Source organism: Haemaphysalis longicornis, unplaced genomic scaffold (genome assembly GCF_048455015.1).
Source record: "Haemaphysalis longicornis isolate Haplotype H1 unplaced genomic scaffold, Haemaphysalis longicornis Haplotype H1 scaffold_5, whole genome shotgun sequence".
In the NCBI taxonomy this organism is placed as follows: domain Eukaryota; kingdom Metazoa; phylum Arthropoda; class Arachnida; order Ixodida; family Ixodidae; genus Haemaphysalis; species Haemaphysalis longicornis.
The window spans coordinates 193,010,805-193,037,592 of record NW_027526385.1 but is presented as its reverse complement, the minus strand read 5'-3'; the positions used below and the strand labels follow the sequence as shown (position 1 = coordinate 193,037,592).

The 26,788-nt window shown below is 45.0% G+C and overlaps 1 protein-coding gene across 1 annotated transcript; it reads right to left on the bottom strand.

The window, feature by feature from the left end:
* Window positions 1–211: 211 nt before the first annotated feature.
* On the bottom strand, window positions 212–25,434 carry LOC144140059 (collagen alpha-1(XII) chain-like). The gene is made up of 7 exons (XM_077672260.1): window positions 25,299–25,434; window positions 24,104–24,232; window positions 16,837–17,142; window positions 9,837–10,160; window positions 2,502–2,593; window positions 470–544; window positions 212–232 (listed from the first exon to the last, which is right to left on the bottom strand). The coding sequence occupies exons 1-7, from the start codon at window positions 25,432–25,434 to the stop codon at window positions 212–214; spliced, it is 1,083 nt and encodes a 360-aa protein (XP_077528386.1).
* Window positions 25,435–26,788: the final 1,354 nt, after the last annotated feature.

Sequence of the window (26,788 nt, the reverse complement as noted above, 5' to 3'; positions counted from 1 at the left end):
AACCAATGAGAAATATAGGCTGAACGAGACTTATTCCGGCGTTGCGATCCGGAACAAAGAGATGCTGTGCAATGCTTTCTCAGAAAAATATGGTCCCCGGTCAAAAATGAAATCTCAGACGTTACGCTTGTGTTGCCGTTGGCACTATGTTAAGCTTTTTGGTGCGAAATAAAAAAAAATGTTATTTGCTCTTCACCGTAAGCTTTGCTTTTCAGAACCACGCTTGAGCTAGCTACGTGTCGTATTGGGGAGCAAGCGCGAAATGCACCTGCTCATCTGACTATTTCCGCTTACGATGGAAGCTAGACGTAAGCGAAATCAGCGTCGCTTACTATATCTGTGCTCAAATCAGACCTAACTGGCTGTTTCGGTTTTAGTGGTTATATTGCGTCGCCTGAATTTTAGAGGCTGAATGCGAGCTTACGAAGCTCGGTTCTACAGGTCCAGAATAAGCGAGAAATAAACTTACCAATGCAAAGTAAGGCCTGATGTTCCTTTCATCTGTATTTTCACCTTGGCTGAAGTTTTGAAGGCTCACAGTGATCTGAAACGGTTTAACCGTTGATAGATCAAGTTAGACGGCGTGAAGCCAATATTCTCACAATAAATAGCCGCATAACTGACAGCGATCTGGCACCAATAGAAAACCAGGAGCAGATCTCCCCGTATATTATGGACACTGACGTTAACAGTGAAGCCCTTAGCTTCAAGTTGATGACTATTTTTTTTTGTGTGTGGTCCGGGATCCCAATGTGAGTTTAAAATATAGCCGAAATGAAGGCCATCTAAGACATGCCCTGCTGCTTTACAAAAAGTTGGAGATAAAAACCCAAAATAGCAGCAAGGCCTAGAGAACCTCCAATGGGCCGCTAAACATTATAGAGGACGCTTTTATATTGGGATATTGCCTTAAAGACTACATACACTATGAAAATAATGCCTCTTCAACCATATCGCCTCAGCCCGTGCACAGCCATCTGTCGTTCGTGTGGACTCCGGGGGCTGGACAGACGCCGCAGGCGCAGCAGATTGAATGAACGGGAGATGAATGGTGCACAACCATCAAATCGGCACATAAAAGTATGCTCCCAACTGTTGTTCTTGGGCGTGGTTATAGAACTTTCATACAGGTGTGCTATCTAACCATAAGGATTAGTTTTAAAGTTTTTTGCAAACAGTGTAACGTTCGGGCATTGAAAAACTGTTCGAAGGTGAAAACTAAGGGTGTTATTCTAACCACCTTCATGCCAATTCATTTCAGTTAGACGAGATGGTACCTCAATTTTTTCCGCACATAGGATCTTTTAGTCTGTAATGAGATAGAACACTTCAAAAAGTTTGGGTATGTTATAGTGGTAACTTATCCTATTACCCTGGGGCCATCGCTGCGTTTAACTGTTCAAAGAAGCGTTTGCGATGACTGGTGGTATTTCAACAAATTTAATTCAATAAATCTCCTTACTTCCCCATATTTGGTGCAGATAATTGTGACTATGTCATTTTGAATACTATATTTTGCCATTCCATACTTGTAGAGTAAACAACAATAAATAAGTTGTCCAAACGTTTTTCTCACGATGTTGATTGATAGGCTATTGATTATTGTACCTTATTCAAGGAAACTTGGGCTATGTTTGTCTAATCTATATAGGAGTGTTTTTTATGCAGTTGCCAATATAAAAGTGTAGCGTTTCAGCCAAACGTTTTCACCAAGTTGTAACCAAATGTTCACTAGCTTGGCCGCCCAAAAACACGCTTATCTTAAAAAACCTTCCCAAAATAGCCGTGGCTGTGACTACCTGGAAAAGAATACCGTTTGCAATAGAAGCTACAATATTTGTTCTATCGCACTCAAAGATGAATAGTACGCCAAGCCCATGAATATATTTTGCCAGTTGTTTTGAAAAGCTCGTTACTTTCGCCATTTCTATGGCCATCCGCTTTCAGAGGCTTGCGCTTTTTTACGAAGATTGCACGCCAGCAGCTTTTTCCGAATGTTGAAAGGCTACTATTCTTAAAGTGACACAGAATTGTCTCAGACAGAAAAACAAAAGGAGGAAAATGCCTTTCGCACGCACTGCAGATATCCTTCTATGTAACATTTTATGTGTAGTATCTCCCCTTATGTATATAAAAAGGACGCCTGTTTACAAGAAAAAAAAGCATCTGAAAGAGACCTTTCAGCCTGCACGACGACGTTTGTTTAAGTGTTTGGCGCAAAGAGTAGATACGTGCAATCTGTTGCAGCGTTTCTATAATGTCCTGGTGAGCGCGTAGAGGCCTTCGCTCGTTGCGCAGAAAACGGGTTTTGCACGTGTGCATGTGCACAGCGCATCGTATGTGACGGCACGTCGTTTAGAGCAGTAGGAGAAGTGAAATGCCTTTGCTTACTGCTGGTAACTACACTGAAAACAGATATCTTATGTTTTACAAGGCCTCATGTAATGCTTGCTCTAACTGCGCACAAAAAGACCCCACTGATTACACATTCGAATACATACCTCAAATCTTTCAGCGGGGCTGGGAGATTGCCAAAAAAGCACAGCACTGGTCGGGTCAGCAATCTCAACTTTTGCAAGTAATTTGATCGGTGCTGTCGAGAAAAAAAACGCAACCAAAAAAATAGAACACAATACAAGAGTATTTTTAAAATGTACTTCTTTTGGCGCATTTATTCAGCACACTGCAGAGTTTGAAATTAGAGATAATATTTGTCGGCATGTGCTAAATTCATTTTCCGCTGCAATTTTCGAAACACTCGTTGGGCATAAAGAGCACATTTTATCATTGTTTTTTTTTTCGGCAACATAACATGCGTAAATGTACGTTACTGAAAAATTCAAGGTGACATAATTGTAAGCCGGAGAAAAAGCTTGACGTAAAAAAAACGCAAAATGGTAGACTGCCTCACAAACACATAGTCTACTAGTGCTTCTTCGTGGTCGATAAACGGTCGATAAATACCCGTCTACTCAGTTATTCGGTCATAAGGCGAGCAGTTTGGCCTCTCCTGCATTCCCCGTTTGTTTTTCGTAAAGATACGGGTGTTCGCGTGAAGAATTTTCTTTTTACATAAGATTAGTTTAACAGTCGTGTTCATAAGCTTCTTTCTCAAGCTTGGTGAAGCACTAAACGTTACATTTCCGAACGGAGTAAACTTCGAGCCGTACAAGCGTTGCTACCGGCGATGAAATAAAGCCACAAAAATGTCTGTTGTCGTTCTCCGAAAATAATCTGCAGTGCACGGGATGCGAATGTGAATACTCTCATAACGAAAAGCTGCTGTCAAGTTTGCGCTGCGAAGAAAACGGAGCTGTTTTCTTCCAATGCGATGCGAAGATGCTATGTTTGGTCTTGGTAGTGGGCGTGCTGCACAGCCGAATACGTTCGGCCGGCGTTGTCGAAGGAGTAACATTTGCTCTTCAAAATATTCATGAGAGAGTTTTTCTTGACTCCAGGCGACACTACTTTTTGTTGTTTTTATACAGCAGACGGCCTCTACATAATGTCCCAAGCCTATTTTCTCATACTAATTGGACAAGGGTTTGGCATAAATTTTACCTAAATGAGTATGAGAGTGATCAACTCAACATGTACCTGGGCAGACTCCCGTCATTTTGGGTTACAAATGAGTCAAATGCCACACGATATGATGATTATTCGGCTGACCACCAAAACTACATGGGTGATTAAAATTTCGGTAAATGTCTGCAATATTGTGCATAATGCAAGCAGCAAATAATATATATTCAGACCCATTTGCTCACATGCGCCATTAGAAAATTACTAAGGAGTCATAAAAATGTGTTTAGAAAAGTGGCTAAACATTGAAACCCCAGGAAAAGTTTCATTGACTACTGTATTTACTCAAAAAAATTTACAGTAAAACTCCTCAACGCCGAAAGGTATCTAAAGCTAGACAACTTGTCCCCTAATTTGTAACAAGGAATACGTGTGCGTATCCAGCCACCTGAAGTTTTTAACTTCAATGAATACATTATACGAGTCTGCTTCACAAATACAGCAAAAGTTGAGTGTGGATATGGTATCGTAATCGCCCTATTCATGTTGATGGGGCATCCAGAGGAAAAAAAATGAACAATTGCTATTTTAAATTTTTTGAAGCAGTGAATTGCTTTTATCTTTGGGCGCATCTTTTCTTCAAAAGGCCGAAGTTCCAGTTTCAACAGGTCGTCTTTTAGCGTAAGTATCGTTAAAATTTCGTGTTTGTATTACCTGTTTCACAGAATAACCTTGAACCTTGTCTACAGAATATTCAGAAACCTTCATTTTGCTGAAAATCTATTCTTTTGTCATGAAACGTGAGCTATATTGCTCAAGCCTACAGTTGCAGAAAATACAAGACGTGAATGCATGGGTCGGGAATACCTTGAATTGCAGTAACTGTATGGATACCTCGGCATTGTTTTTTATTGAAAACTTGCTTGAAGGCACACCTACAGTGCAATAACACTACACAGCAGAACTCTGCGCACGCTGCTTTTTGCCACCTTGTCTTTGCGGTGCAGTGAGTATGGCCAGTGTAAGACAAGGACAAAGCTCAGATGATATTACAAAATAAAGCAAAATCGACCAAAAAAAATTTTGGCAAACAAAGAAATGTACAACCAAGCTTTGGCTACAAGGGGACATAAGTTTAATGGCTTTCCTTGTGCAGAAAAGGTGGCTGTGAGGAGGCGCTGCCCACCGGACAGGGGTCGGCAGGTAAAAGCGAAGACGACGAGGTGTGGGCGGAGGCCGAAGAAGGGCGCGGGGGAGAAATAGGAAAAAAAAGCCGGAGGATCGTGGCATGAGAGCGGAAGGAACGAGGTTCGAGGAGCGACCTGCCGGACGAGAACGTTCGGGGAACCTCCGATGCGAGCCGCATCTTCCCCGCAGACATCAAGGCAGCTCAGCCGAGACTGGCCACGGAGCACCCGGGCCGAAGCACTCAGCAGTCGCAGCACCGGTATCGACAAGGGCACCGCGGCAGCGCCCCGAGCCTAGCGCACGGGACCCGACTTTGCGGCGGCCGGCGCCAGCGTCAAGGAGACAGCGCCTGCAGCCATCACACCGATCAAGTGTACCGCCACAGCTTCCTACCGCCGAGTACTGCAAGACTGCAAGACGTGAGCGGGAACTCTATTGAGTTAACAGTGTCTTGTCGGACATCTAGTCCTTTGATTAGATTAGGTCATAGTTAATTGTGTATTTTTTATTTCTGTCCCGTTAATATACGTTGTCCTTGTCTGACGTCACGTGCCTCGCTTCTTCTTCGCCAGTGAAACTTGACCTCCTCATCCACACAACAACCCGCATCCCAAAAATGGCGTCCGCGACAGGACTCTCTGCGTAACTTCCAGAGGGTCGAGGAGGTAATTTTTGCGGCGGAGACGAGAGCACTTGGCGCCGGAATGGACATTGAGAAATTGCTCGCCGTGGGAAAAGAGTTAGGCCTGGTGGGCAGTGAGATGAAAGAATGGGTCGAGAGAGAGATGGAAAAGGAAAGATGGGAAAGACAGGATGCAAGACAGGAAAGAGCGCTTGCGAGGGATGCCGAGCGTCAGAGACTTTAGCTGGAACGGGAAGTGCTAGATCGCAAGCTACGACTCGAGGAGACCCGAGCTCACACGACAGATGCCAAGGACAGCGGGGACGGAGGAGCTCGTGGAGCGAGCAGCTCAGACTTTATCAGCCCACATAAGCTCATTCCGGTTTTTAACGACTCCAGAGACGACCTGGACGCTTATATCTAGAGGCTTGAGCGTGTCGCTACTGGTCAGGGGTGGCCGAAAGAAAAATGTGCAACCACAATTAGTTTGTGCCTGACTGGTGAAGCCCTGAGTGTAGTCAGTCGCCTGTCTCCAGAGGATTCTTTAGACTACGAAAAGGTCAAAGGAGCTTTACTGCAAAGATTTCGGTACACCGCAGAAGGCTACAGAGAGAAGTTTCGAGCGTCGGTGCCGGAGGAGGGTGAAACTGGTCGCCAATTTGCAGCTAGGCTCTCCGGATACTTCGACAGGTGGATGGAGACAGGCCGAGTTGAAAAGACTTATGCGGGCCTGCGAGAGAAAATTATCACCGAGCAGTTTATGAACAGGTGCCCTAAAAACCTGCTAGTCTTCTGAAAGAAAGAAATTGCGCCAAGTTGGAAGAGACGGTGGTAGCTGCCGATAATTACCTAGACGCACACGGACAACGGAGCCTTGGCTCACGGTCAACAGTTTGCATGGAGGAGAAACCCATCCATGAGTACCGCGGAAAAAACTCGCCTCGAAGGAAAGGAAACTCCCTACCGGAAAAGGAATGTTTCCTTTGTGACAAACAGGGGCACACAGCTGCCGAGTGTATGAAGCGCACGAGAGCCTGTTGGAAATGCGGGCAGGTTGGCCATAGGGCTGATAATTGCCACCAGCAGGAAGACGAAAAACTGCAGGCATCGTGCGTGGTACAGCCCAGGGTAGATGTTCCGAAATTTGTCACTCTGGAGACTGGCGAAAAACTTCCTGTCGTAAATACGGCCAGAGAAAAATGCCTGACATTCCTGTGTGACCTACCTGTTGTTGAAGGACGCCTAGGAGGCAAGACTGTTAGTTTGCTTCGAGACACCGGGTGCAACACCGTGATTGTCCGAAAAAACTTGGTTCCTGCCAAAAACTTCACAGGAAAAGTTAGCCCGGTCCTCCTCCTAGACAGAACCATCAAGTTCCTTCCGGAAGCAGACATCGAGGTTGAAACTCCGTTCTTTTCGGGAAAACTCACCGCAAAATGTATGCAAGATCCTCTCTATGACTTGGTCATAGGAAATGTGGAGGGTGTGTCGATGTCTAGCTCCTGTGTGGAAATGACGCTTCGCCCTCACACGACATGGGATCAGGCCCATTTAACGAAAGAAGACAAACGAACATTCAAGGAGGATGTACCTCAACCTGACATATTTAGGCCAGGAATGCCTAAACCAGGCTGTGGTAAACCTGATCAGGTGAAATCGTTCAAAGAACAACCAACGAATGGGATGGAAAATTGGTTTGACGTTAGCCGGAAGCAATTCATCGCGAAACCTAGACCAGTGGCAAGATCCTTGACAACACGCAAAGGCTTCTTCGGGGGACGCAAACTACCTTCCGGGGAAAGGCTTAACCACTTGGTCTTGCCTAAGCCACATCGAGAACAACCGAATCGATTCGAATGGGAGATGTTGTTGGCGGGTCGCAAAGGTACCCAAAAGGCCAAATCCACAGTTAAGACAGAATATTATAGACGAGACGTGCACGAGGACGTGAAAAGACTTCTTAGCTTTCGTGACATGAGGTTAAACCAGAACTAGTTTGCGCAATCCCAATAACTGGTGTATCATCAGTTTTTGCCCTGTCGGAATATTGCTCGCCGTATGTATACAACGATGCTAGGCTTGAGCCTTTTCTAGTCAGAACTGAGTGAATTCTGCGTTTTAAGTCTTACACTAGAATGTGGGTACGGACTACTGGAGCCACCTTCAATGAGGGCATGGAACGGTCCCGGTTCTAGAACTGTTGTTTGTCAGTATTTCTGTGTAATTTAGGTGTTTCTGTGCATTTTGAGTCATTCCTATGTAGTGTGATAGTGATCAAAGTGAGTGTAGGACGTGGAAGTGTGGTAGTGTTATTAGTGACTGCAAGTGACGTGCGCGTCGGCCAACAGACCCGCACCACCAGGGACTGGTATCAGTCCACCAACTGCTCACCGGAAGTGTTTTCCCCCAAAACACTTCATCCGATGGGGGCAACTGTGAGGAGGCGCTGCCCACCGGACAGGGGTCGGCAGGTAAAAGCGAAGACGACGAGGTGTGGGCGGAGGCCGAAGAAGGGCGCGGGGGAGAAAGAGGAAAAAAAAGCCGGAGGATCGTGGCACGAGAGCGGAAGGAACGAGGTTCGAGGAGCGACCTGCCGGACGAGAACGTTCGGGGAACCTCCGATGCGAGCCGCATCTTCCCCGCAGACCTCAAGGCAGCTCAGCCGAGACTGGCCACGGAGCACCCGGGCCGAAGCACTCAGCAGTCGCAGCACCGGTATCGACAAGGCACCGCGGCAGCGCCCCGAGCCTAGCGCACAGGACCCGACTTTGCGGCGGCCGGCGCCAGCGTCAAGGAGACAGCGCCTGCAGCCATCACACCGATCAAGTGTACCGCCACAGCTTCCTACCGCCGAGTACTGCAAGACTGCAAGACGTGAGCGGGAAGTCTATTGAGTTAACAGTGTCTTGTCGGACATCTAGTCCTTTGATTAGATTAGGTCATAGTTAATTGTGTATTTTTTTAATTCTGTCCCGTTAATATACGTTGTCCTTGTCTGACGTCACGTGCCTCGCTTCTTCTTCGCCAGTGAAACTTGACCTCCTCATCCACATAACAACCCGCATCACAGTGGCATACATAATATAATTCCCGCTGCAGAACGCAAACATTTTGCAAGAGTAAAGTGAACACTGCGTATTTTTGTTGGAATGGTACGCTGTCTGAAAATGTATTTCATGGCGTTCTGACCAACGAATTCGTTTATTAAGCGAAAATTGCGGAAACAGATATATTAAGTGAAGGTAAACGTTTTATGGCCTCAAGAGGAAATTATGAGTCAAAACCATTATTTCAATGAACGTTTTCACAATGATTTGCTATATAGAATATCGCTTACGGGATGTTTGCACGTACTAAAGCTTCGACAACAGAAGAAGTATTTTTCAAAAACTTCCCTCTCGAGCAAGATAGTTTTAAGCTCGTCGCTTCCTATGCACATAATCTAGAGTTCTCTGTGGCCATGTATTGGCTTTCGCCCTGTCAAATCATAAAGGCTGGCATTGTATTAGGCCTTAAACGTGGGTGGGCAGACCAGACCGAAGAAATGTCTTTATTTAGCGGAATGAACCCCTCCTGAACAGCCTGATGAAGTTTTCTGCTACGTTTGAGGATACAAACACCATCTATAAAAAGTTTGGTGCTGTTACGAATCGCCAATATCCGGCCACTGCCGAAGATTCTGAAAACCATGTAGCTCAAAGCAAGCCTAATAACACGCGATTTTTTACATAAATAGACAATATATTCTCTACCCGTGGCGATACCTAACTATAAAGTGTAATTGGAGACCGGTCCACATGGGGGCTTACTAAGAATCCAAGAGTTCTTAGTAAATTTGTTTATGACGTAAATGTCCCACTACGCCACCCACGTCAATTTTAGACACTTTAGAAGAAAAATGTGTACCGCACACGGGAAAAATGAGGCGTCTTTTAAACTTAGCAAGCACGTGGTAACACGTAAAGCATCCGTGCCTTGAAAGCCTCCATCTTAACCGCATGCTCAGAGGGCCTTCGCAAAATGAGGCATAACTAAGGTGTTCCACATACAGGACGTGCTCGCATGGTAACGCCCGCGAGGTGTTACAAAACATCACTATGGCCTTCTTATTTAGCCGTAGCCATAAACAGCGAAGAAAGAAAGACTAACGTGCTACACAAGACCGAAATGTTGCCTAAATATTGCTTGATCTACATTATAGCTTGAGCTTGATTATAGCTAAATATAGCACTTGCCCTAGTGAAAAATTCAAAACAATTCCAGCTTACCTGAGAAACCATTCCTCGCGGTCTTCTAGTATAGCATCATTCTTAAGAAACACACATGCTGCAAGCCCTAGTTACGCCTCTCTAAAAAAAGCCAAGAAATATAACCTCCGTCTCCCAAGATACTATCGTTGTCCTAATAGTTTTCTTTCAACGTTCACTGGTCCTTAGTCAATACACAATTCCACTGCTTGTCCGCTTGAATAGTCAAACAAAAAATTTTGATATTTGTATCTTACCCACAGAAATATTTCCGAAAGTAGCCGTAGTTTCCGGTCCCACTAGAGTTTCTCCCATGTCTCCCATACCACAGGCGCTGGCAAAAACGGTGTACTTTCGTCCGGGTTTTACCGAAAGAGTGACGTTTAGGTCGTAATTGCTTTGGCCTTGAAGTTTTATGATGCGTTCCTTCTGGTCGCCGCCGTCAGTAGGTTCCACCCGCACGCGGTAGCCGACTGGCTTGGAGTTCCACGTCACGGGCCCGTAAATGCTTAAGGTCGGCTCATCCGGTCGCTGCCATTCCGATTCAGGCCATGGTGTAATAGCAGATGGTGCGGTAGGGGCTGCGTGGATATTGGTACACATCACGCTGAAGTGGTGCTGAATGGGTCGTCCTACAATACTTCTCAGACACAACCAAACCGAATACACACCAGCCGCTTAAACCCATTCATAATATTAACAAGAGTGATTATAATTTTGCAACTTGATAATATTAAGAAGTGTTCATAATTTTTCTACTTAATTTCGCTCATTTGAAAATCAAAATGAACCTGTACATTGTTGCTATCTGTTGATTGATTGATTATGAGGTTTAGCACACCGACACTAAACAGGCAACGGGGCGCTCCGTAGTAGAGGGCTCCGGATGAATTTCGACCACCTGGCGATCTTTAACGTGCGGCGAAATCTTGAGCATACTGGCGTTTTCGCTTTTCGCTTTTATTATAAAAGCGGCCGCCGCGGCCGGACATCCAACCCGCGTCCTTTGGCTCAGCAGCACAACGCCTTTGCCACTGAGACACCGCGGCGGGTTGGTGCAATCTATGTAAAATGGGCCTGTAGTCATCTTAAATTTCAATGAGTTGAGTGCGAGGCCTGCGTGTAGCGTGCCTATGGTTCGGTTCCCAAAAATACCATGTCTTTATAATTGAGCATTGGAGCCAATTCTGTTTATTACTTTGTCTTAGCTAATGTGACGGTGTCTGTGACAATAGTAATGTGAAGATTTTGCCGCTTCAGACTTTCAGTTTTCTGAAATACGCAAAATGGTATTTTATTTTGACACACCGACACAAATACGTACGCCACCGTCACAGCTGATTTTCGGCAAACAAATGAAAATTCTCAAACTCTTTCATGCGTAAACCTGTTGACTGCATTCTGCTGTGTGTGTTAGAGTTTCACAAATGTCGGGGTAGTGATCAGAATTAAATATTTAGAGTGGACTTACGCGTCGCCGTTAACCTAAAAAACACAATATTTCAATAAGCAGGCAGCAAAATTACGTGCACCAACTAGCGTCATAGAATTTATTGCTGTTGGTTCATTGGCACGCTTTTTTCTGGAGTGCTATTGTTGCGGAAAACACCGATATAAACAGAGAGCGTGTGGGAATAAGCGAGTGCGTTCAAAGATAGTGGCTGCAAAGCAACAAAACTTTTCCATCTAGACCACATTCCCGGTTCGGGGGCAAACAGGCAGGAAGCGAGTGATTAGTGTGAAACAAGGGACATGACGCCGAGCGGATGAACGCGCTAGCAACAAAAAATAGGTTAAAAAAACTTGAAGTATGACTCGTGGCATTATCCTTCTAAAAGCGTATCGACCACTTGCTAAATGAAAAAAAGTGCCCACACCCTACAAACCGTATCGCCTGCGTATTATGATTTGAAGGACGCACGGGGACAACATCGGGCAGCGTGCTTCATTGTAATGGCTCGTTGTTACCGCAGAGAAGAACTTCGCCGCTAAGTTGGCCAAGCTTCGTCGCATTCAGTGCTGTCTGAAATTCCGTCGCAGCTCTTCATTGAGGCTGGCTCGTCTAACTTTGGTCTAAGACCACACAAGATCACTGGATACTCATTGTCCTTTACTCGAAGGTGGTACCGTCCGGCATCTACGACCTGGAGTGTTGTTGGATGAACTCGACGAAAATTCCGGTCTTCTTTATACAGTTGTAGGTACCAGCGGGCGTCAAATCTGATCTCGTTGTAGTCGCCTGTCTACCCCAGGGAAGCTAGAGCCATGTCCGTAGTTTTATAGGTAACTGTAGTATACGCAAAGATGTCGAAAAGGAGAATGTTGTCCCACGTCAACTTTCAATGTCAATGTGCCTAGACAGCATATCAGCGATTGTCTTGTACAAGTGTTCGATCGGGTCGCTCGTTTGGGGTTTCTTTCCGAGGTTCTTTAATAATTCCTGTTTCTGTTGCTTAGACTTCTGGCATGCGCTCTGCAATAAAGGCCGTTTTGCACTGCCTGATTAGAAATTCAGCGGTCGTGTGTCACAGAACTTGTTGGACAAAGTTGACAAGTCCTTGTGCAATTGTCCTAGGAACCGGTGCAGTCGTTGGGTGTCTTGAACTCATGAAGTCTGTGACTACAAAAGCCTAAACACTAAGTTCTATGCGCACAAAATTGCACTAGAAGGTCCATGTCTATCTCTCGAGAAGGCCTAAACGCTGGGTGATGTGATGTAGAATTTTGCCGGGGCTCGCAATCAATGCTTTTGGTCACTGGCAGCTGCTGTAAGTTTGGATGTATTGGGTGACGTGGGATTGTAGGTGGAGGTAATAGTGTTGCGCGTTGATTTCTTAAGTATACAATCTGTTCCGAGGTATTTGCGGAGTGGGTGTTGTTCCCTTACTTCCAGAAGGTATGTCAAGAAGCACTACGGTGATAACGAGAAGATAATTCTTCCTTTTTATGTGGTTCATATAGTTTTTGATAAGGACGTACTTTTTGCGGCAGAAGGCACGAATGTTTGGCGAGAAAGGTCTAGGCCTGGCAAAGGTGAGTCTTTTGTGGTGGTGGATCGTGTCATCCTGCTCAAATACTGCACCCTGCTGGGTGTTTAGGTGTCTCTCCGTGGCGGTGCCTAAATACGTAGTCTTCATAGGCGTTATTTGGGTATTGGTGCAAAGGAGCTGTGTAATAGGCCGTCTTCCTTCTCCAGTTTTCTACCGGATTTGTGGAAGATGGTAACCGGGAAATGCTGGAGGCACAGACTCTATTGCTGAAGACGACCAGATTGCGAGCAGACGCAGCGGCAGGTGGTTTTTTATCTCATTCAATCAAATAACGAAAAGGGTGGTTAATTTGGCATGACACTCTTTTTCTTAAGCCTAGGCTCACCGCGGCAGAAGTACAAGATTACTTTTTTGCAGCCCTTCTGGTAATTTTAACGAGTCTGGCATCCAAGTATACCTCCCTTGCGTTTGTGTGCATTTTTTCTCGACATACTCATCGAAATATGCGCACACAGGCGCACGCTGCATGTGATTTTGAAGCACGCAGAATGCGGCCTGCTGTGGGTCTTCCGAGCGACAGAAAACGCTGTTTTGGTTCACAATATGATTTTTTCGGTTTTTTGTATAAAGTTTAGTAGGAAGAGCGGGACGTACGCGCACAGTACGAATTGTCAACGCGCGCATTTGGTGCCGTCTGATCTTGAAAAGCAAATAGTTCCGAAGTTTTTGTTGGGTGAAGAAACATTCACTCGGCGCTGAAGACCTGGCCTGAAAGGTCCAGTAACTCGTACGAGAAGCGGCACTCCTAAGGATTAAAGGTTAACTTTAACGTACTGATAGCGTCATGCACTGACTATGACTTTGCAAGTTATCGTCGAGCATCCGAGAATATAGAACAACGCAGTCGAGATAAACTAGGCATTTGTGCCACTTCAGGCTGGCCAGGACAGCATTGATAAGTTTGTGGAACGTTGCTGGTGTCATGTGCACTTTAGAAGGCGTCACCCTACACTTCATACCTTATCACCCTAAGCTCGACGGTAAATGGACTATATGCCGCGGTCCTTCTTATCTACTTCGATTAGCCAGGAGCCGATTGTCCGGTTTAAGGAGAAGTACTTGGCACGTTAGAGATAATCGATAGCGTTGCGGGCGACTCATGCTTAAATTTTCATGTTGTTTTTCAGCCTTTCGCCGTCACCGTAAAACATCACTGTGGCGCCTTTTTTTCCGCAAGCGCCACTAGAACATCCCTGGGCTCTTGAACGGTGAACAGTGATTTCTTTAGGATCTTCAGCCTGTATCAAGATCTCTTGACACCCGTGCGTAGACACGCGTTAATGTGGCTGCCGCGTTGCTCCTGCGCTGTATTTGGTAATAATTACGAGTTTCGAAACTTACACGTGACATAGCTTTAATGTTTAAAAAACTCTTTGTGTAGCGCTTTAGCGAAAGTGTTAACTTTTTCGGTTTTGTTTTATGATTGCATCGAGTTCACAGTGAAGAAATTAGCATGCTTCAATACAATATCCATTTCGCGTTGACAGTGGGTGACAGAAAGTGGGTGAAGGGTGACGAAAGAAAAAGAAGACGACACCTATATAACCGCTGCTTTTTGTCGTACACAGTCACCCCTGATGAACGACCCGAGTTGGCTCCGAAACATTGGAACCGCTTTGAATAAACGCCCTTGGTTGGTGTATTTGCCTCTCCAAGTTTAACCCAACCAGACAGAGTTCTGTCGAAGAGGTTCACATTCAAGTCTATATCGCATAATGTATAGAATTGAGGTTGCGCCGTCGTTTGGAAGAGTTTCACGACGGCTTCGCGAGCTACGGCGCGGAGGACGTTCCGCAGGTTATTTGGAACTCTAAGAGCAACGGCGGAGTTTGGTTTCAGCGTGTTAACTTGTCCGTCATACTGAGCACGCTTAAAGAATCTTCTCACTCACTCCAGCTTCAGTCGGGTACTGACCGACTGTTTTCAGCACGAAGAATAGCTCCTGTTTCCTTTCACCGCCTTGAAATCATAGCATTTCTGTTTTTGTGTTCTCAGGGTAATCTCCAAGAAAAGCCTATTCATTTCTTCTACAAACAAAAGAGGATATTTGTTTGGGCCTTGCGAGAATCACTACTTGCTGCAATATAGTGAAACTTTTTGACTAGCCAACACGAACAGGCTCTATCCAGGGTGTTTGTGTAGTCTTCTGGGTTCTATGCATTTTCATTTACATCTTCTAGACAAACGAACACATGTCAACGGGTTTTTTTCTCATACACGCTGTTGAAAATACGACCTCTCCCACAAATCATTCCTGTCTTCTGCAAACAACCTTCTGAAAGGGGTTGGTTTGTCGGGCTGATACACGGCCGTTATTCAAGTGGCTTCTTGCACCATACGGGTGGTTTCGCAACTCGTTATGTTAGGCTCTTCCTGCAGGAAGCCAAACAGGGTGGTAAACTTCGCCTTTGGGACTTGGTTTATATACCCTTGCTTGGTGGTTTTCGGAAGGTGTGGAGAGCATCAAGGGTGCGTACTCAACAGATTTAGTGGATGTCACGAGCCGAAGACGACGAAGTGTGTATGAGAGAATAGCACTATATTTGAGAGAACTTCTGCGCCACACTTAACGTAATAACAAATCAAACGTCGAAGCAGCGTTCAGCAAAGAGACGTGAACAGAACGTCGATGAATTTACGTGAACAGAACGCCGGTGAATGTAAACGTTGACATTTTCCCTGCACGCGATGAGATTTACACGCGTTTATATTGAAATCGTTGAAGCGAATGCGGGGAACTTCCTCAGCTATCATTGATATCTACATTGATGACTTTTTACTACACAGTAGGATATTTGAGGATAGTAACCGCAAAGCAGCGCCCTTTTACTTCAAAAAAATACAACACATAAACTACAACACATAAAGAATACAACGCATAAACTACGCCACTGTAGACGCAAGAACAATGGATGAACGCGAAGTTTTCAAAATCAAGTCATACAACAAATGAACCAGCCCAGAAGCGAGAACCGGTTTCTTACTAGAACGTTTTGCTGCTCCTTGATTGCGCTCCGTCGCTGTTTGCTGGTACGGGTATTCGAGTGCCTTTTTTAGGGTTCAATCATCAGTGTGGAAACGTGGAGGGGTGCATTTTCTGTCTAATTGTGCACGTCGGTGCACCCCTCTCAAACTTTTAACTGCTTCGACATTGCCGGGACAGCGCCATCGGATAGACCTCAGCTCACGACATGAGGGACCCAGTTTTGATCACGACCATGAAAAAGGCTGTTCATTTTTAGTCGCTTTACTAACAATCATCCGCATTGTCACCGGAGGTTTGCTTTCCCGGTGTGCGTTTTGTGCGGCTTACAGATGACACGAGTGATAGCAAAAAAGCGTCGCCTTAGAAGCAGAAAACCACGTGTGCTGCGCGTAAAGCCCAGCATATATGGTGCGGAAGGCGCTAGTAACAAAACGTAGGGGCTCGAATAAAAACCTTGTTCGCGGTAATTCCCGACCTCATTACCCGTATAATTTTTCATTGAAACCGCAGTCTGTTCTGTGCTTACCAACTTCACAATCATCGGTGATAGACATTCCTCAGTTTTGCTTGTTCATGACATACGAATTCTTTTTTCGTCCAGGTGAGTTTTCATAGAAACTCCGAAATAGTGACCCCCACTAGTTCGGGAAAGTACGAAGCGTTCAGAGTTTTTGATATGGCTACTCGCTGTTTTCAGAAGTATTATGTTATTCTTGTTTCCTAGTCCGTCCAGTAGTAAGTTTTATCTTTTATATAATTTTCAAGTTGGCAGAGTTTCAATAGTTGCATTAATGCAAGATCTACATTGACAGTGGTAATTGTAGGTCGATTTCGGGTGGTCTCATGAAGTACGTGTTGCCTTATCTGGTTTTTATTTGCTGAATGTTAGATAAAACCACATTTTTCCAAAACCCAAACTGACAGTTATAGCTGTATTGTAGCTGACTTAAATAAAAAGCAAGAAAAATATTTTGACCGGCTGTGAGCCGTTGAAGAGCATACTTGTATCAGTGAAGGATGCGAACCTTATTTCTGGCTGACTAGTTTGCTCTTCTTAACTAGAGCTATGCCGGTTTCCACAAAATATTATATGCTTTAGTTGCTAAAATATTCTTTACTGTTTCAGCCGGCAGAAGTGGATCTGCTGAGGTCATGCATCTCTTGATTTTGCAGGCAACAAAATCAGTGCTGTTCTCGATGTAATAATCATATAAGCCTCACCTGAAGCAGGCGAGTGCACTGTCAGCGTGGCTGGCTTCCAAAGCTTCTCATCAATGTCATCTTCGGACTTGTAAAACGGCCACAATGCAATATCATACTCGGTGTAAGCACGCAGCTGCTCAGCTGTGAAGCTAGACGACGTGGGTGGTAGAGTGATTAGGGAGCTGTTGTCTAGTGAACTTGCCCTCAAGTAGAAGCCCGAAAGTTTGCTGGGTGCCACGCCGCCACGCCACTTCCACGAAAGTACCAGCGACCCGTTGGGTTGTGCAAGACTGTTGAAGTGCACAATTTTTCCTTCGGAGGTCTCTGCGTGTAATGGACAAAAAACATTGCTTCAGACATATATTACTTAGAAAGCTAGTTGTATGCGAGCGTGTAAATTTGGCAGTACTATATAAATTTTGACTTATGTCTTCGACCAACTGTAATGAAAACTCTTCTCCGAAAGGTTTTTGTCGTTGTCTAGGAGGAAAACACCATTCCAGACTACAAAAAGATGAACTCGCGGTACATTATTGCCGCAATTAGGGCAAACTTTTGGTAATACGTTCTTTAGTTATGGTAATTAAAATGCGGTTGCAGTGCATTAACTTCATTTGAGCATAAATGTTCGCGTAACCGACCCTGCATCAGCCAGTTAAAGCTATGTTTGTAGGGGAAAAACTCAACGGAAGAGAACTTGTTTTGTAGTTTTACTAACAGTTTATATTTTATTCAAAAGCGGTCTTTAAATCGTTTTTATAAGGAATCGGCTACATAAGAAAATAAACTCACTCAGAAGATCTGCAGGTTTCAATTAGGCTTCAAAAACAAAAAGCACATGAAGAAACAGCTCTAAAGGAACGCTGTAGACTTAGGAGGGGGTAACAAAACGCGGTTAGGTGTCAATTTTAACGTGCGCGTGCAATTTTTGTTCTGTTTTCCTGCGTTCAACCATGCACCATTCCAACCAATCTTCCTATTATGACCTAAAGTGCGTTATTTGTACCCACAATTCAGATCTCTGAAAGTTTTGACCTGATTTTAAGTGCAGGGCACTTGAGGCGGCCATCCTGCCGTCGTAGCTTGTGCGTGGTCACGGTTTTGCCACGGCTTCGCGCTGCCAAACAGCAGGCGGTGCTACGGACACAAACCGAGGCTTCCGAAAGATACCATCTTGTCTCGTGATTCAGCCTTCCCGCCACAAGTTGATGATACTTGAAAAAGTTTATATAGGTCGAACCGTTCCAAATGTCTGGAGCAGCTGGTACTGGTCATATATGCCCCCTTATTTCGCACAACAAAAGCTGCAGATGCGGTGGAGGCAACATATAGCCACTTAAACAGCAATCCATGCGTTCATTTAATTTCGAATGATCGTTAGCTTGCTTTTATGTTAGGCGAAAAGATGTGACCGCGAAAGCAAAAAAAAAAATGATGTGTTCAAACCGGTGCAGAAAGGCTGCAGGACGTGCGAGATAAAAGCAAGCACGAAAAGAACCAAAATTTAAGCTCGTGCTAGTGTAGGCAAAACAAGAAACAAAAGATAAAAAAAGGATATGAGATGTCCTTGACAAAGCCGCGCGAGCCCTGCAAAGGCGTTAAAATTCAATTACATTGAATAAACCACTGTTTATTTCATTAGGAGTAGGTAGGGTAGTAGGTAGTGGGTAGGTAGGGTAGTAGAGTAGATAGTAAAGAACGGAGAACACCGCCACAGCCCCTTTATCGAATCACTGCTGTGCACTTAACAGCTTTTATGTTGCGTAGAACTGCTTTAAAATAAAGTTCCCGCTCATACTGCCACTACAAGACTCGTCCATGCTGGGGCGCACAGTAGGAAAAGAAATTCATCTATCGCTGCCAAAAATAAGCAATAAGCGCATTTCTCATAAATTATATTTTCTGTTAGCCACTTTTTTAAAGAATCACCGACGGCAAGTTAACACGAGAATGCAACTTCTGCGGCAATAATTAAAGAGCGTTATTCGCAAAAAGCAGAGGAAATGTAGATGCGTTAAAATGGCGGTTTTGTTACTTGCGTGTGTTCACGCTTACTAATCTAATGTTTTCGGTATAAATCTGTTAGCCTGTTTTTGTGGCCCATTCAAGTCTACAGGCAATACAGTGTCGAAGTAGGATCCCTGGTTCCCAGACAGTTTATCGAACGCCGTTTTATCGAACGCCGTCTTATCGAAAAAATGCCCGTTTTATCGAACGCCGTTTTATCGAATGCCGTTTTATCGACCCACCTACGTCCGTTTTATCGAAAGTGCGGTTTTGCGGCTTGCATTGTAATTTTCGGGGTTTATTTTGTTTAACTGGCCATCGCATTAACCTAACCTGCAGTAACCTTCCTCCTACATTGTCTCTGCCGTGCATTACATAAAAAACTATCTATATATGTTGACGCGCCTTTACAGTGCTTTCAATAACCTTTGTTTTATTAAATTATTTTCATTTTTTGAGTCTTTATTGATTTCACTCAAGCATGTATGACCCCCTTGTTTATATTACAGAATTCGCCCCTATAGTACCAACCCGAACCCCGTGCGCAATATTCCTTAGATGTGTATCGACGTGTTTAGGTTAGTGTTGAAAAATATATCCCTTGCGCCATGGTTCATCATTACGTGATCCAGAGTCTTGTACCCCACAATTGTTCTAGTCACGTGGTTTACCCGCGACTCCTACTCGGACCTTGGGGTCACACTGTTTGCATCTGGAGAAATGTTGGGCCAAGAACTTCTGAAAGATTAGTGCTATGTGACTGGAACAGGGGGGTTCCGACAGTGATAGTGAGACCCCAACAGAGGTGGTGGAGTCTAGGAGAATCGTCACAAGGGAACCTGTCACAGCCAACTCGTCATAGGTGAACTCGTCAAGTAGGACAAGTCGTCAGAGGTCATCTCGCACTAGGAAAACTCGTAAGCTAGTACAGCTGGACAATTGCCCATCCCACCACAATTTACGTTTTTTGTTAATCATGCTCAAATAAAAAAATACAGGATTTCGTATAATTTTCTACTTTTGCGTCAACACTCTTAGCCCCTCTTTTGATTCACCAACCTTACGTTTTCGTGGTGGCCTTGGAGGAGCACGCCCGACCAGGCAGCGCATTTTGTTGGTTTTTTGTGTGCCTTGTTCAGGTATAATCGCACGGGCCATAGTATTGCTCGTTCTCTTTTTTTTTAATTTTTCCATTTTTATTTAGAGGTAATCGGGTCACGACGCTGTATTTTGAGTAGACCTTCATGATTTCTCCATTTTCGGTGTTTACTATTTTGATCTTACTGTTTTTATGCCTTATGATAAAAAGGCAAGAGTATGCACCCCAGCAGACATGCTGGGGTGCAACCAGAGGGAGATGAAAACGAACCAACCTGCAGTACGGTGACAATTTTGTACCTAACGTTTTTCTCGTTAGTTCATGCAAGGCAACGAGAACAGTAGTACAAGGCTTGGTAACCTCTTAGCAACTGAACTCAGATCCCATTAAGAATTAGGAATGCAGAAATCGGGAGAGACTTTTGCTAGCGTTCCAGTTAGGTTTTTGACATTGGACCCTCAAGCGCCAAGAAGTGCTTTACATATGTACAACATACGCGGCGAAATAATTAGATTATGTGTCGACACAAAAGCGGTTTATACAAAAAGGTACGAAGCATATCGAGGCATTTTAATCAATACGCCACAATGCCGTGATATGCTTCGGATCAGAGGGGATAGAGACACAAGGAGATTCGTTATGGCAGTACCAGTTGCGCAATAAACACAGCAAAAAATTCTGGTGACATATTTCGCGCATCACAAAAACAAACAAAAAAACACGCAGGAAATAAAAGTCAACTAGAAGACAGACTATAAATGTTTTTAAATAGGCCTGCTGTGGAGACAAGATTTGCAAATTACATAGCGAGGAGGAAATTAAAAAAACGTACCGCAAATTCTGTTACTCGAAAAGGCCGAGAAAAACACTTTCGATAAAACGGCTTCGATAAAACGTCCGTCGATAAAACGGCGTTCGATAAAACGGCGTTCGATAAAACGACTTCGATGAAACGGCGTTCGATAAAACGGCGTTCGATAAACTGTCCGGATCCCGGATCGGTTGTATTGTTATTTTCAACATCATTTATTTACGGTTCTTTATTGGTCAATTGTTTAGGACTTCGTCTTTTAATCTGTTTATTCGTGTTATATTTATTTCGATAGTAACGCGCTTTCAATTATTATTTTGTCTAGGCCTTCACGTGCTAACCAATGAAGGACCGAGCGCTATCTCAGAGCATTGGCGAGTCTTCCAGTAACCGCTGCCAGCGCAAACACTGTAGCTATGTTGTGGCAGGAATCGAGGCCAACGCAGAAAATTTTTAGCCATCGATTTCAGAATCTGGAAAATCATCAGCCACCAAGCTATCAACCAAATCGCTTAAGACGACGGCAGCGTTCGTTACATCAGCAGCGTGCTTCAGAGCTTCTGCTCAAACATTGAGGCATTAGAAAGCCATACAATCGCTAAAATTTAGCTTCATGCATTGAAGCGAAACCTCTAAGTGCCACGTTGTGCGAAAAAAATTCGTTATGGCCAGGTCAATAAAATAGCCGACTTTGTAGACAGTGATTTAAAACTCTTCTTTTATCGTTTGGATTTGAGGCCACGTGTCTACAGTAGAAATGCCTTACTTTAACTACTAAACTATCTGCACTGTTACAAGCAGTAGAATGAAAGGTGTCATTTTTGTTGTTCCTTTCATTGCGGTACTTACCCAACTTTGGCAGTGGGCCCAGAATCACGAGTATTGAACAGCTAATCGGCGAGTGTCACAATATTCGCGAAAGGCTATGTCCGTAATGCTCTCCTACGATAATGTAAGCACTCCGTTAGTGACGTAAACCGGCATTTCGCATAACCTGCAACGTCTCGCACTTCTTTAGCATTACTAATCTACCCTAAACAGGCCTAACAGCACCTAACAAAAAGATAAATCTTTTATTAACCCTAAGCGCAGGGGGGCCAATAAATACTAATTCAAAAGGAACAGCTAGATAAACAAAAAAAGAAGACAAGTGGCGGACTCGAGTGATCTACATTAGAACAATGAAGCTTAGAATAAACCCTTAAATCACAGATGCAGACGCTGCAGCCTTCAACAGAGCAGTTTTAAAAAATCGCAAAGTTGACAGATTGCACCTTCGCCCCGGCTGCAGCGCTGAGCTGGAGTGCCGACGTATAGTACACTAGACACTGCTTTCACAAAAGTCTGAAATGGAAGTTTAAATTTCTAGGATAGTCCTTGCTTCGCCACAATTAAAAGTTACATCTCTTGAGTAGAACACGGGCCCACCATCCGCGCAGTACACGATTTTTAACAAAGTAGTGGCGGCTGCCAGTATGTTTGCTGACCTAATTTGCGGTGTAAAATAAAAAAAAAACGAAAGCGAGTAGAGGTAAGCCACCATGATGTACATGAAAAATGCCATGAGAAGTACTTTGTGCTTAAAGACAGAAAAGGAATGCGAATAGACGCAAATACAGCGTACAGTAAGGAAGTAGGTGCGCATCAGCAGGCTTTCAACTTCTGACACGCGAGCAGGATAGTTTCGCCAAGGCAATTTTTGGTCGGCAGTTGTGCAAAACAGTAGACAAAAATTAACCACGAAGTCTCTTCTGGGCGCTCTTGCTAAGTTAAGGTTGGCTAAAGGCATGCAGTAATGCGGGTTGATATTTGTACAAAATTTTAGTGAGCAGTTGAAAAACCACCAGCTGAGTGCCCGCTATGCTTCAGCATTAGTAAGGCCAGGCACATAGAGGTACATTGGATTTGAAGCCAATACCGGGAATTGCTGTAAGGCTATCAATGAAATAACGTGGTTTGGCACAAAAACTATTTGAAGCATTACCGTATTCACTCGCATAATGCTCGCACTCGCGTAATGATCGCACCATTGAAGTTCGTCGTTAAAATACTTTTTTTTTATTTCCCGCGCCATGATAGCACCCTGATCTTGCGGCAGCCATATGTCGTATGTGTGCCACGTCCAACTGATGATAGTCGTGCTTACCTATGTTTCGTACTCTTTCATAGCGGACATGGCTACGTTATTGCCCCAGAATTGCCGATATTAGCGATATCGGCCAGGATGAGTTTATTATTGGTGCGGAAGAAACTCTCACTGAATGCACATAGTCTACTCACAAGGCAAAGAAAAAAATGCGCTCTGCTTGCTGCTTCGGCACCCGTGTCTTGTTTTGATGTCCCGCACGGCGGCAGAACCTGCCTTTCTCACTTCGCAGCAAACTCGTTCTGGCGCGTTCCGTAATTTATGGAAACACTGCATTTTGCGTCACTTTGCAACGCGGCTGGCGGTGGTCATTGGAGTTTTCATTAGGTTTTCTATTTATTATGTTTAATATAATCATGAGACCTATCGTAAAAATTCTGACCTGCAACTTGCTCGCGTTTTCTGCGCTGAAATGTTTTTCGCGATAAATTAACCTCGCGTAATAAACACACCCCTAAATTTGCATCATATTTTTGGTGAAAAGTGCTATCATTGCCCGAGTAAATACGGTGTATGTTTGAATATTTTTGTACCAAATGATAGCAATGTTCTTGAGCCATAGAATGCAAGTTTAAAGAGTGGCAAAAGTTCTGCGTAAGGCTTCACTATACCCAACGAATGAAAAAAGCACATTGCAATTGAAAAGGTATATATTGCTAACTTTGTACAGAAAACCGTGCTCCAAGAGAGCATGCACGCGCAAAAAAATACCACCACGCTTGCTCGCACCTCAAGGGCCTAAACATTAATACCCGATTGCGCGAAGCATTTTGACTAAAAACCCTGATAACGAATATTCCACTGAAGTTTTTGCAGCTATACGCCACAACGCCATTACTGCGGGGATTGGGATTCAACATATAGTACAACTTAAACCTAGTGCAGCTGAACAAGTCACTGAGCACTTTCACAATACATTACGGCAAATGCCTATCGTAAATATTTTAAGGAAGAACGAACGTGCAACTTTTTATTTGATATTCGAATATTGTGTTTACAAAGAGTGGAGGAATAATTTCACCACTTTTTTTAAAAACGGTCCAGCTTCAAAATTTTGATGTCGGTTGGAAATGAGCATTCTATGTGACACGTCAGTTGAAGTCACGCGCCAGAAACCAACTTTAGGCTACCTTTCATCTTCAGTTAGAGTCCATAAAATGTGCGCGGACTTGTTCTTTAGTTGTGAAATTTGCAGAGGAATTGTACGTGTTTTGCAGCTCACCTTCTTTGCAATCCTGGTCGTCAGGATGAAGCACAAATCCGGTGCGGCAGGCACACGTGCGATTTCCCTCGTTATTGCCTTCGCAAATGTGCTTGCACCCTCCGTTATTCTCTGCACACGCTACGTGTACTGCAGAAAGGGACCACAAAATAAAGCTCCAGACTGTTCCCGTGATTTCGCCACTTCCGAAAAACCAGACGCTGTTTATGCCCAACATGCGAAACCACCCGCAACGAGATTATGATACCTTCGCTATCTTGGCTAGCCCACACTTCTTATTAAGAAGGATAAACACTTAGCATCGAAGGCTAACAAAAATACGAGCACGAAAATTCCACACGATTGGACATTCAGTGTTTTCCCTTGTTGCGCCAAACAATAGTTTACAAATGTCCGTGCCACCCCATTGACCGCAACCTTTGATGGAGGTTTACTTTATATTTTGTTATTTATGCAACTTCGAATGAATTGGACATATGTACGGCATAGATAGACTGCATAAAAGCTTAGTAGGCAGTGAGTTAATCTTATCGCCGTGAGAGGAAGCGGGCCTTGAAATAGGGCGTAGCCAACAAGTCGCAGCACGGTGCACGTACACCATCAAGAATGTTTATTAGATTACATGTGTTCCGAAGCAACGCAAGCAACACCACGGACAGCTTACTTTGCATTTGTGTTCGAGAGTTGAGTGCCTAATACCTTTTTCAGCAAACCGAGTTTTCGAAGCAGGTTTCTGTCAGATCTACTTACTGCTATCCCCTCCGTACACCAATACAACGTCATATTGATGATACCGCACCTACTAGTTCTGATCAGAAGGACCGGGTAGGTTCTGGTGTGCTCCAGAAGCGTGAATCAATGAGGCATGCAGTGGGCCAGTAGAGAGGTGGTTTTTCTTCAGCAATGCACGGGGCTAATCGGTAGCTATTTGCCCCGATTATTATTGCGAAACAGTATATGTCCAACTCCCCCCCCGCCCCCCCCCCTCCGAGTTTTATTTCCGGTGATGCCGATTTACTAGGCGCCGCTCCGGGGCTCCTCTTCGCCACCGCCGACCATTTTATCTACACCAGTATTCCCCTCGCTACTACCCATGCTTCTTTGAAAAGTTGCGCTATCGGCTGTCAAGGGCGTAAGCGCCCTAATCACATGATTTCGGAGAACACACAGAAGCGCGAATGGGCGTAAGACTAACCCAAAGCCGCCGCTGCTGTCGTGGCCGTCAATTCCTCCTCGCCTAGTAGGTGGCAATTGAAGAGCCACTTGCCTGGTTGGAACGGCGGCGTGAGTCCATAATTCTTCGTCAGCTTGAAAGGCTTTGCGAGCGGCATTTTTGCCGGCGTATTTCACTTCGAAGTATGCGCCCATCATCAGATGCTGGTTTATGCGTGCACGGGTTGTGGGGGAGGAGTGAGAGAAGTGGGACGTGCACGCACAGCTGGGCTGCATGCAGCTACCGATAATGCCCGTTGTGCTGGTTCGATATTTATACGTGGAAGTCTCATGGCTCGAAGCATCCTGTCAGCTGTTGTCTGTTATCGAGCGGTTTGGGCTTGGGTTAGTCGGTTCAAAATACAGTAGGGTGCCTACGAAAGGGTATACAAATGGACAGTCCGCCAGAATAAAGCTCCAGACCTTCCAGATTTAACTCGCTAGGGGGCGGACGCATGTCGTTCGCTTGGACGAAGAGCGGGAAATGAAGCCTTGGCCCGAAAAGAAGCGCGAACAGGCGCAAAAAGAATAGATAGCATCTTCCGCCACTGTTGCGTACTCTAGCCCAAGCTCGTCAAATAGCTGCGAATCCTTCCCGGATGAACGGCAACTGGCCCGCTTGGACCGCCGACGTGGGGCGATATTATGTTCAGCTTAAAGGGATACTAGAGTGACATTTTCGACGGTTGCTTTTACTTATAACCCCGCGCACATAACCGGTTACCGGCGTGCACAGGTTGGGAGGGAGGTTGGCGGGAACGCGAAGCTACAGGATTCATGCCCTTACGGATCACAGGTCCGTTGTGCTGGTGGTAGGTTTATATATGGACATGAAACAGTCCAACGTGACTTGACCGGTGTCCTCTCGGTGGCCGAGCGGATTGAGTTGGTGTGTTACACATACGGTGGGATGCCAACAACGCGGAGCAAAACAGACAGCTCCATGTTTGTTCGCGAGATTGATTCTCGGGTCCTTCCAAGTTGCATTCAGCTATGCTAGGAAGTCTGCTCAAACGCAAATTAAGGACAAACGTGTTTTCTTTCGTGCACTCTGTGGAGTGCGCCCGGCTTAGCTGGTCGTCCTTCTTCACAGAGTAGAAGGGCACTACTTTTTTAGATGCAAAGCATCTCTTAGTCGACCCTCCACCGTCCGGCGTCCGCACCTCTCCTCCTCTCCACAACAGCTGTGATAACGCCGCTCTCTCTCCCCCCCTCCCCTCCACACCACCTGTGCGCTAGCGCGCGCTGCTCCTCCTCTCCACTCCCTCTGCTCTGCAAATAAACCCGTCCGCGCTCCGCTCACTTGCTTCTTCGGTACTGCGCCGTCCGATGACTGCAAATGGACGCAAACTATTCCGTCAACCAACTGGCTGGCACAACTTCAACTAGCGCCAGCCAGCACACTGTCAGAACCACGAGCCCGTCCGCAGACAAGGCTGCACAGATTAGAGCTCGCGACGCCGAACGTAAACG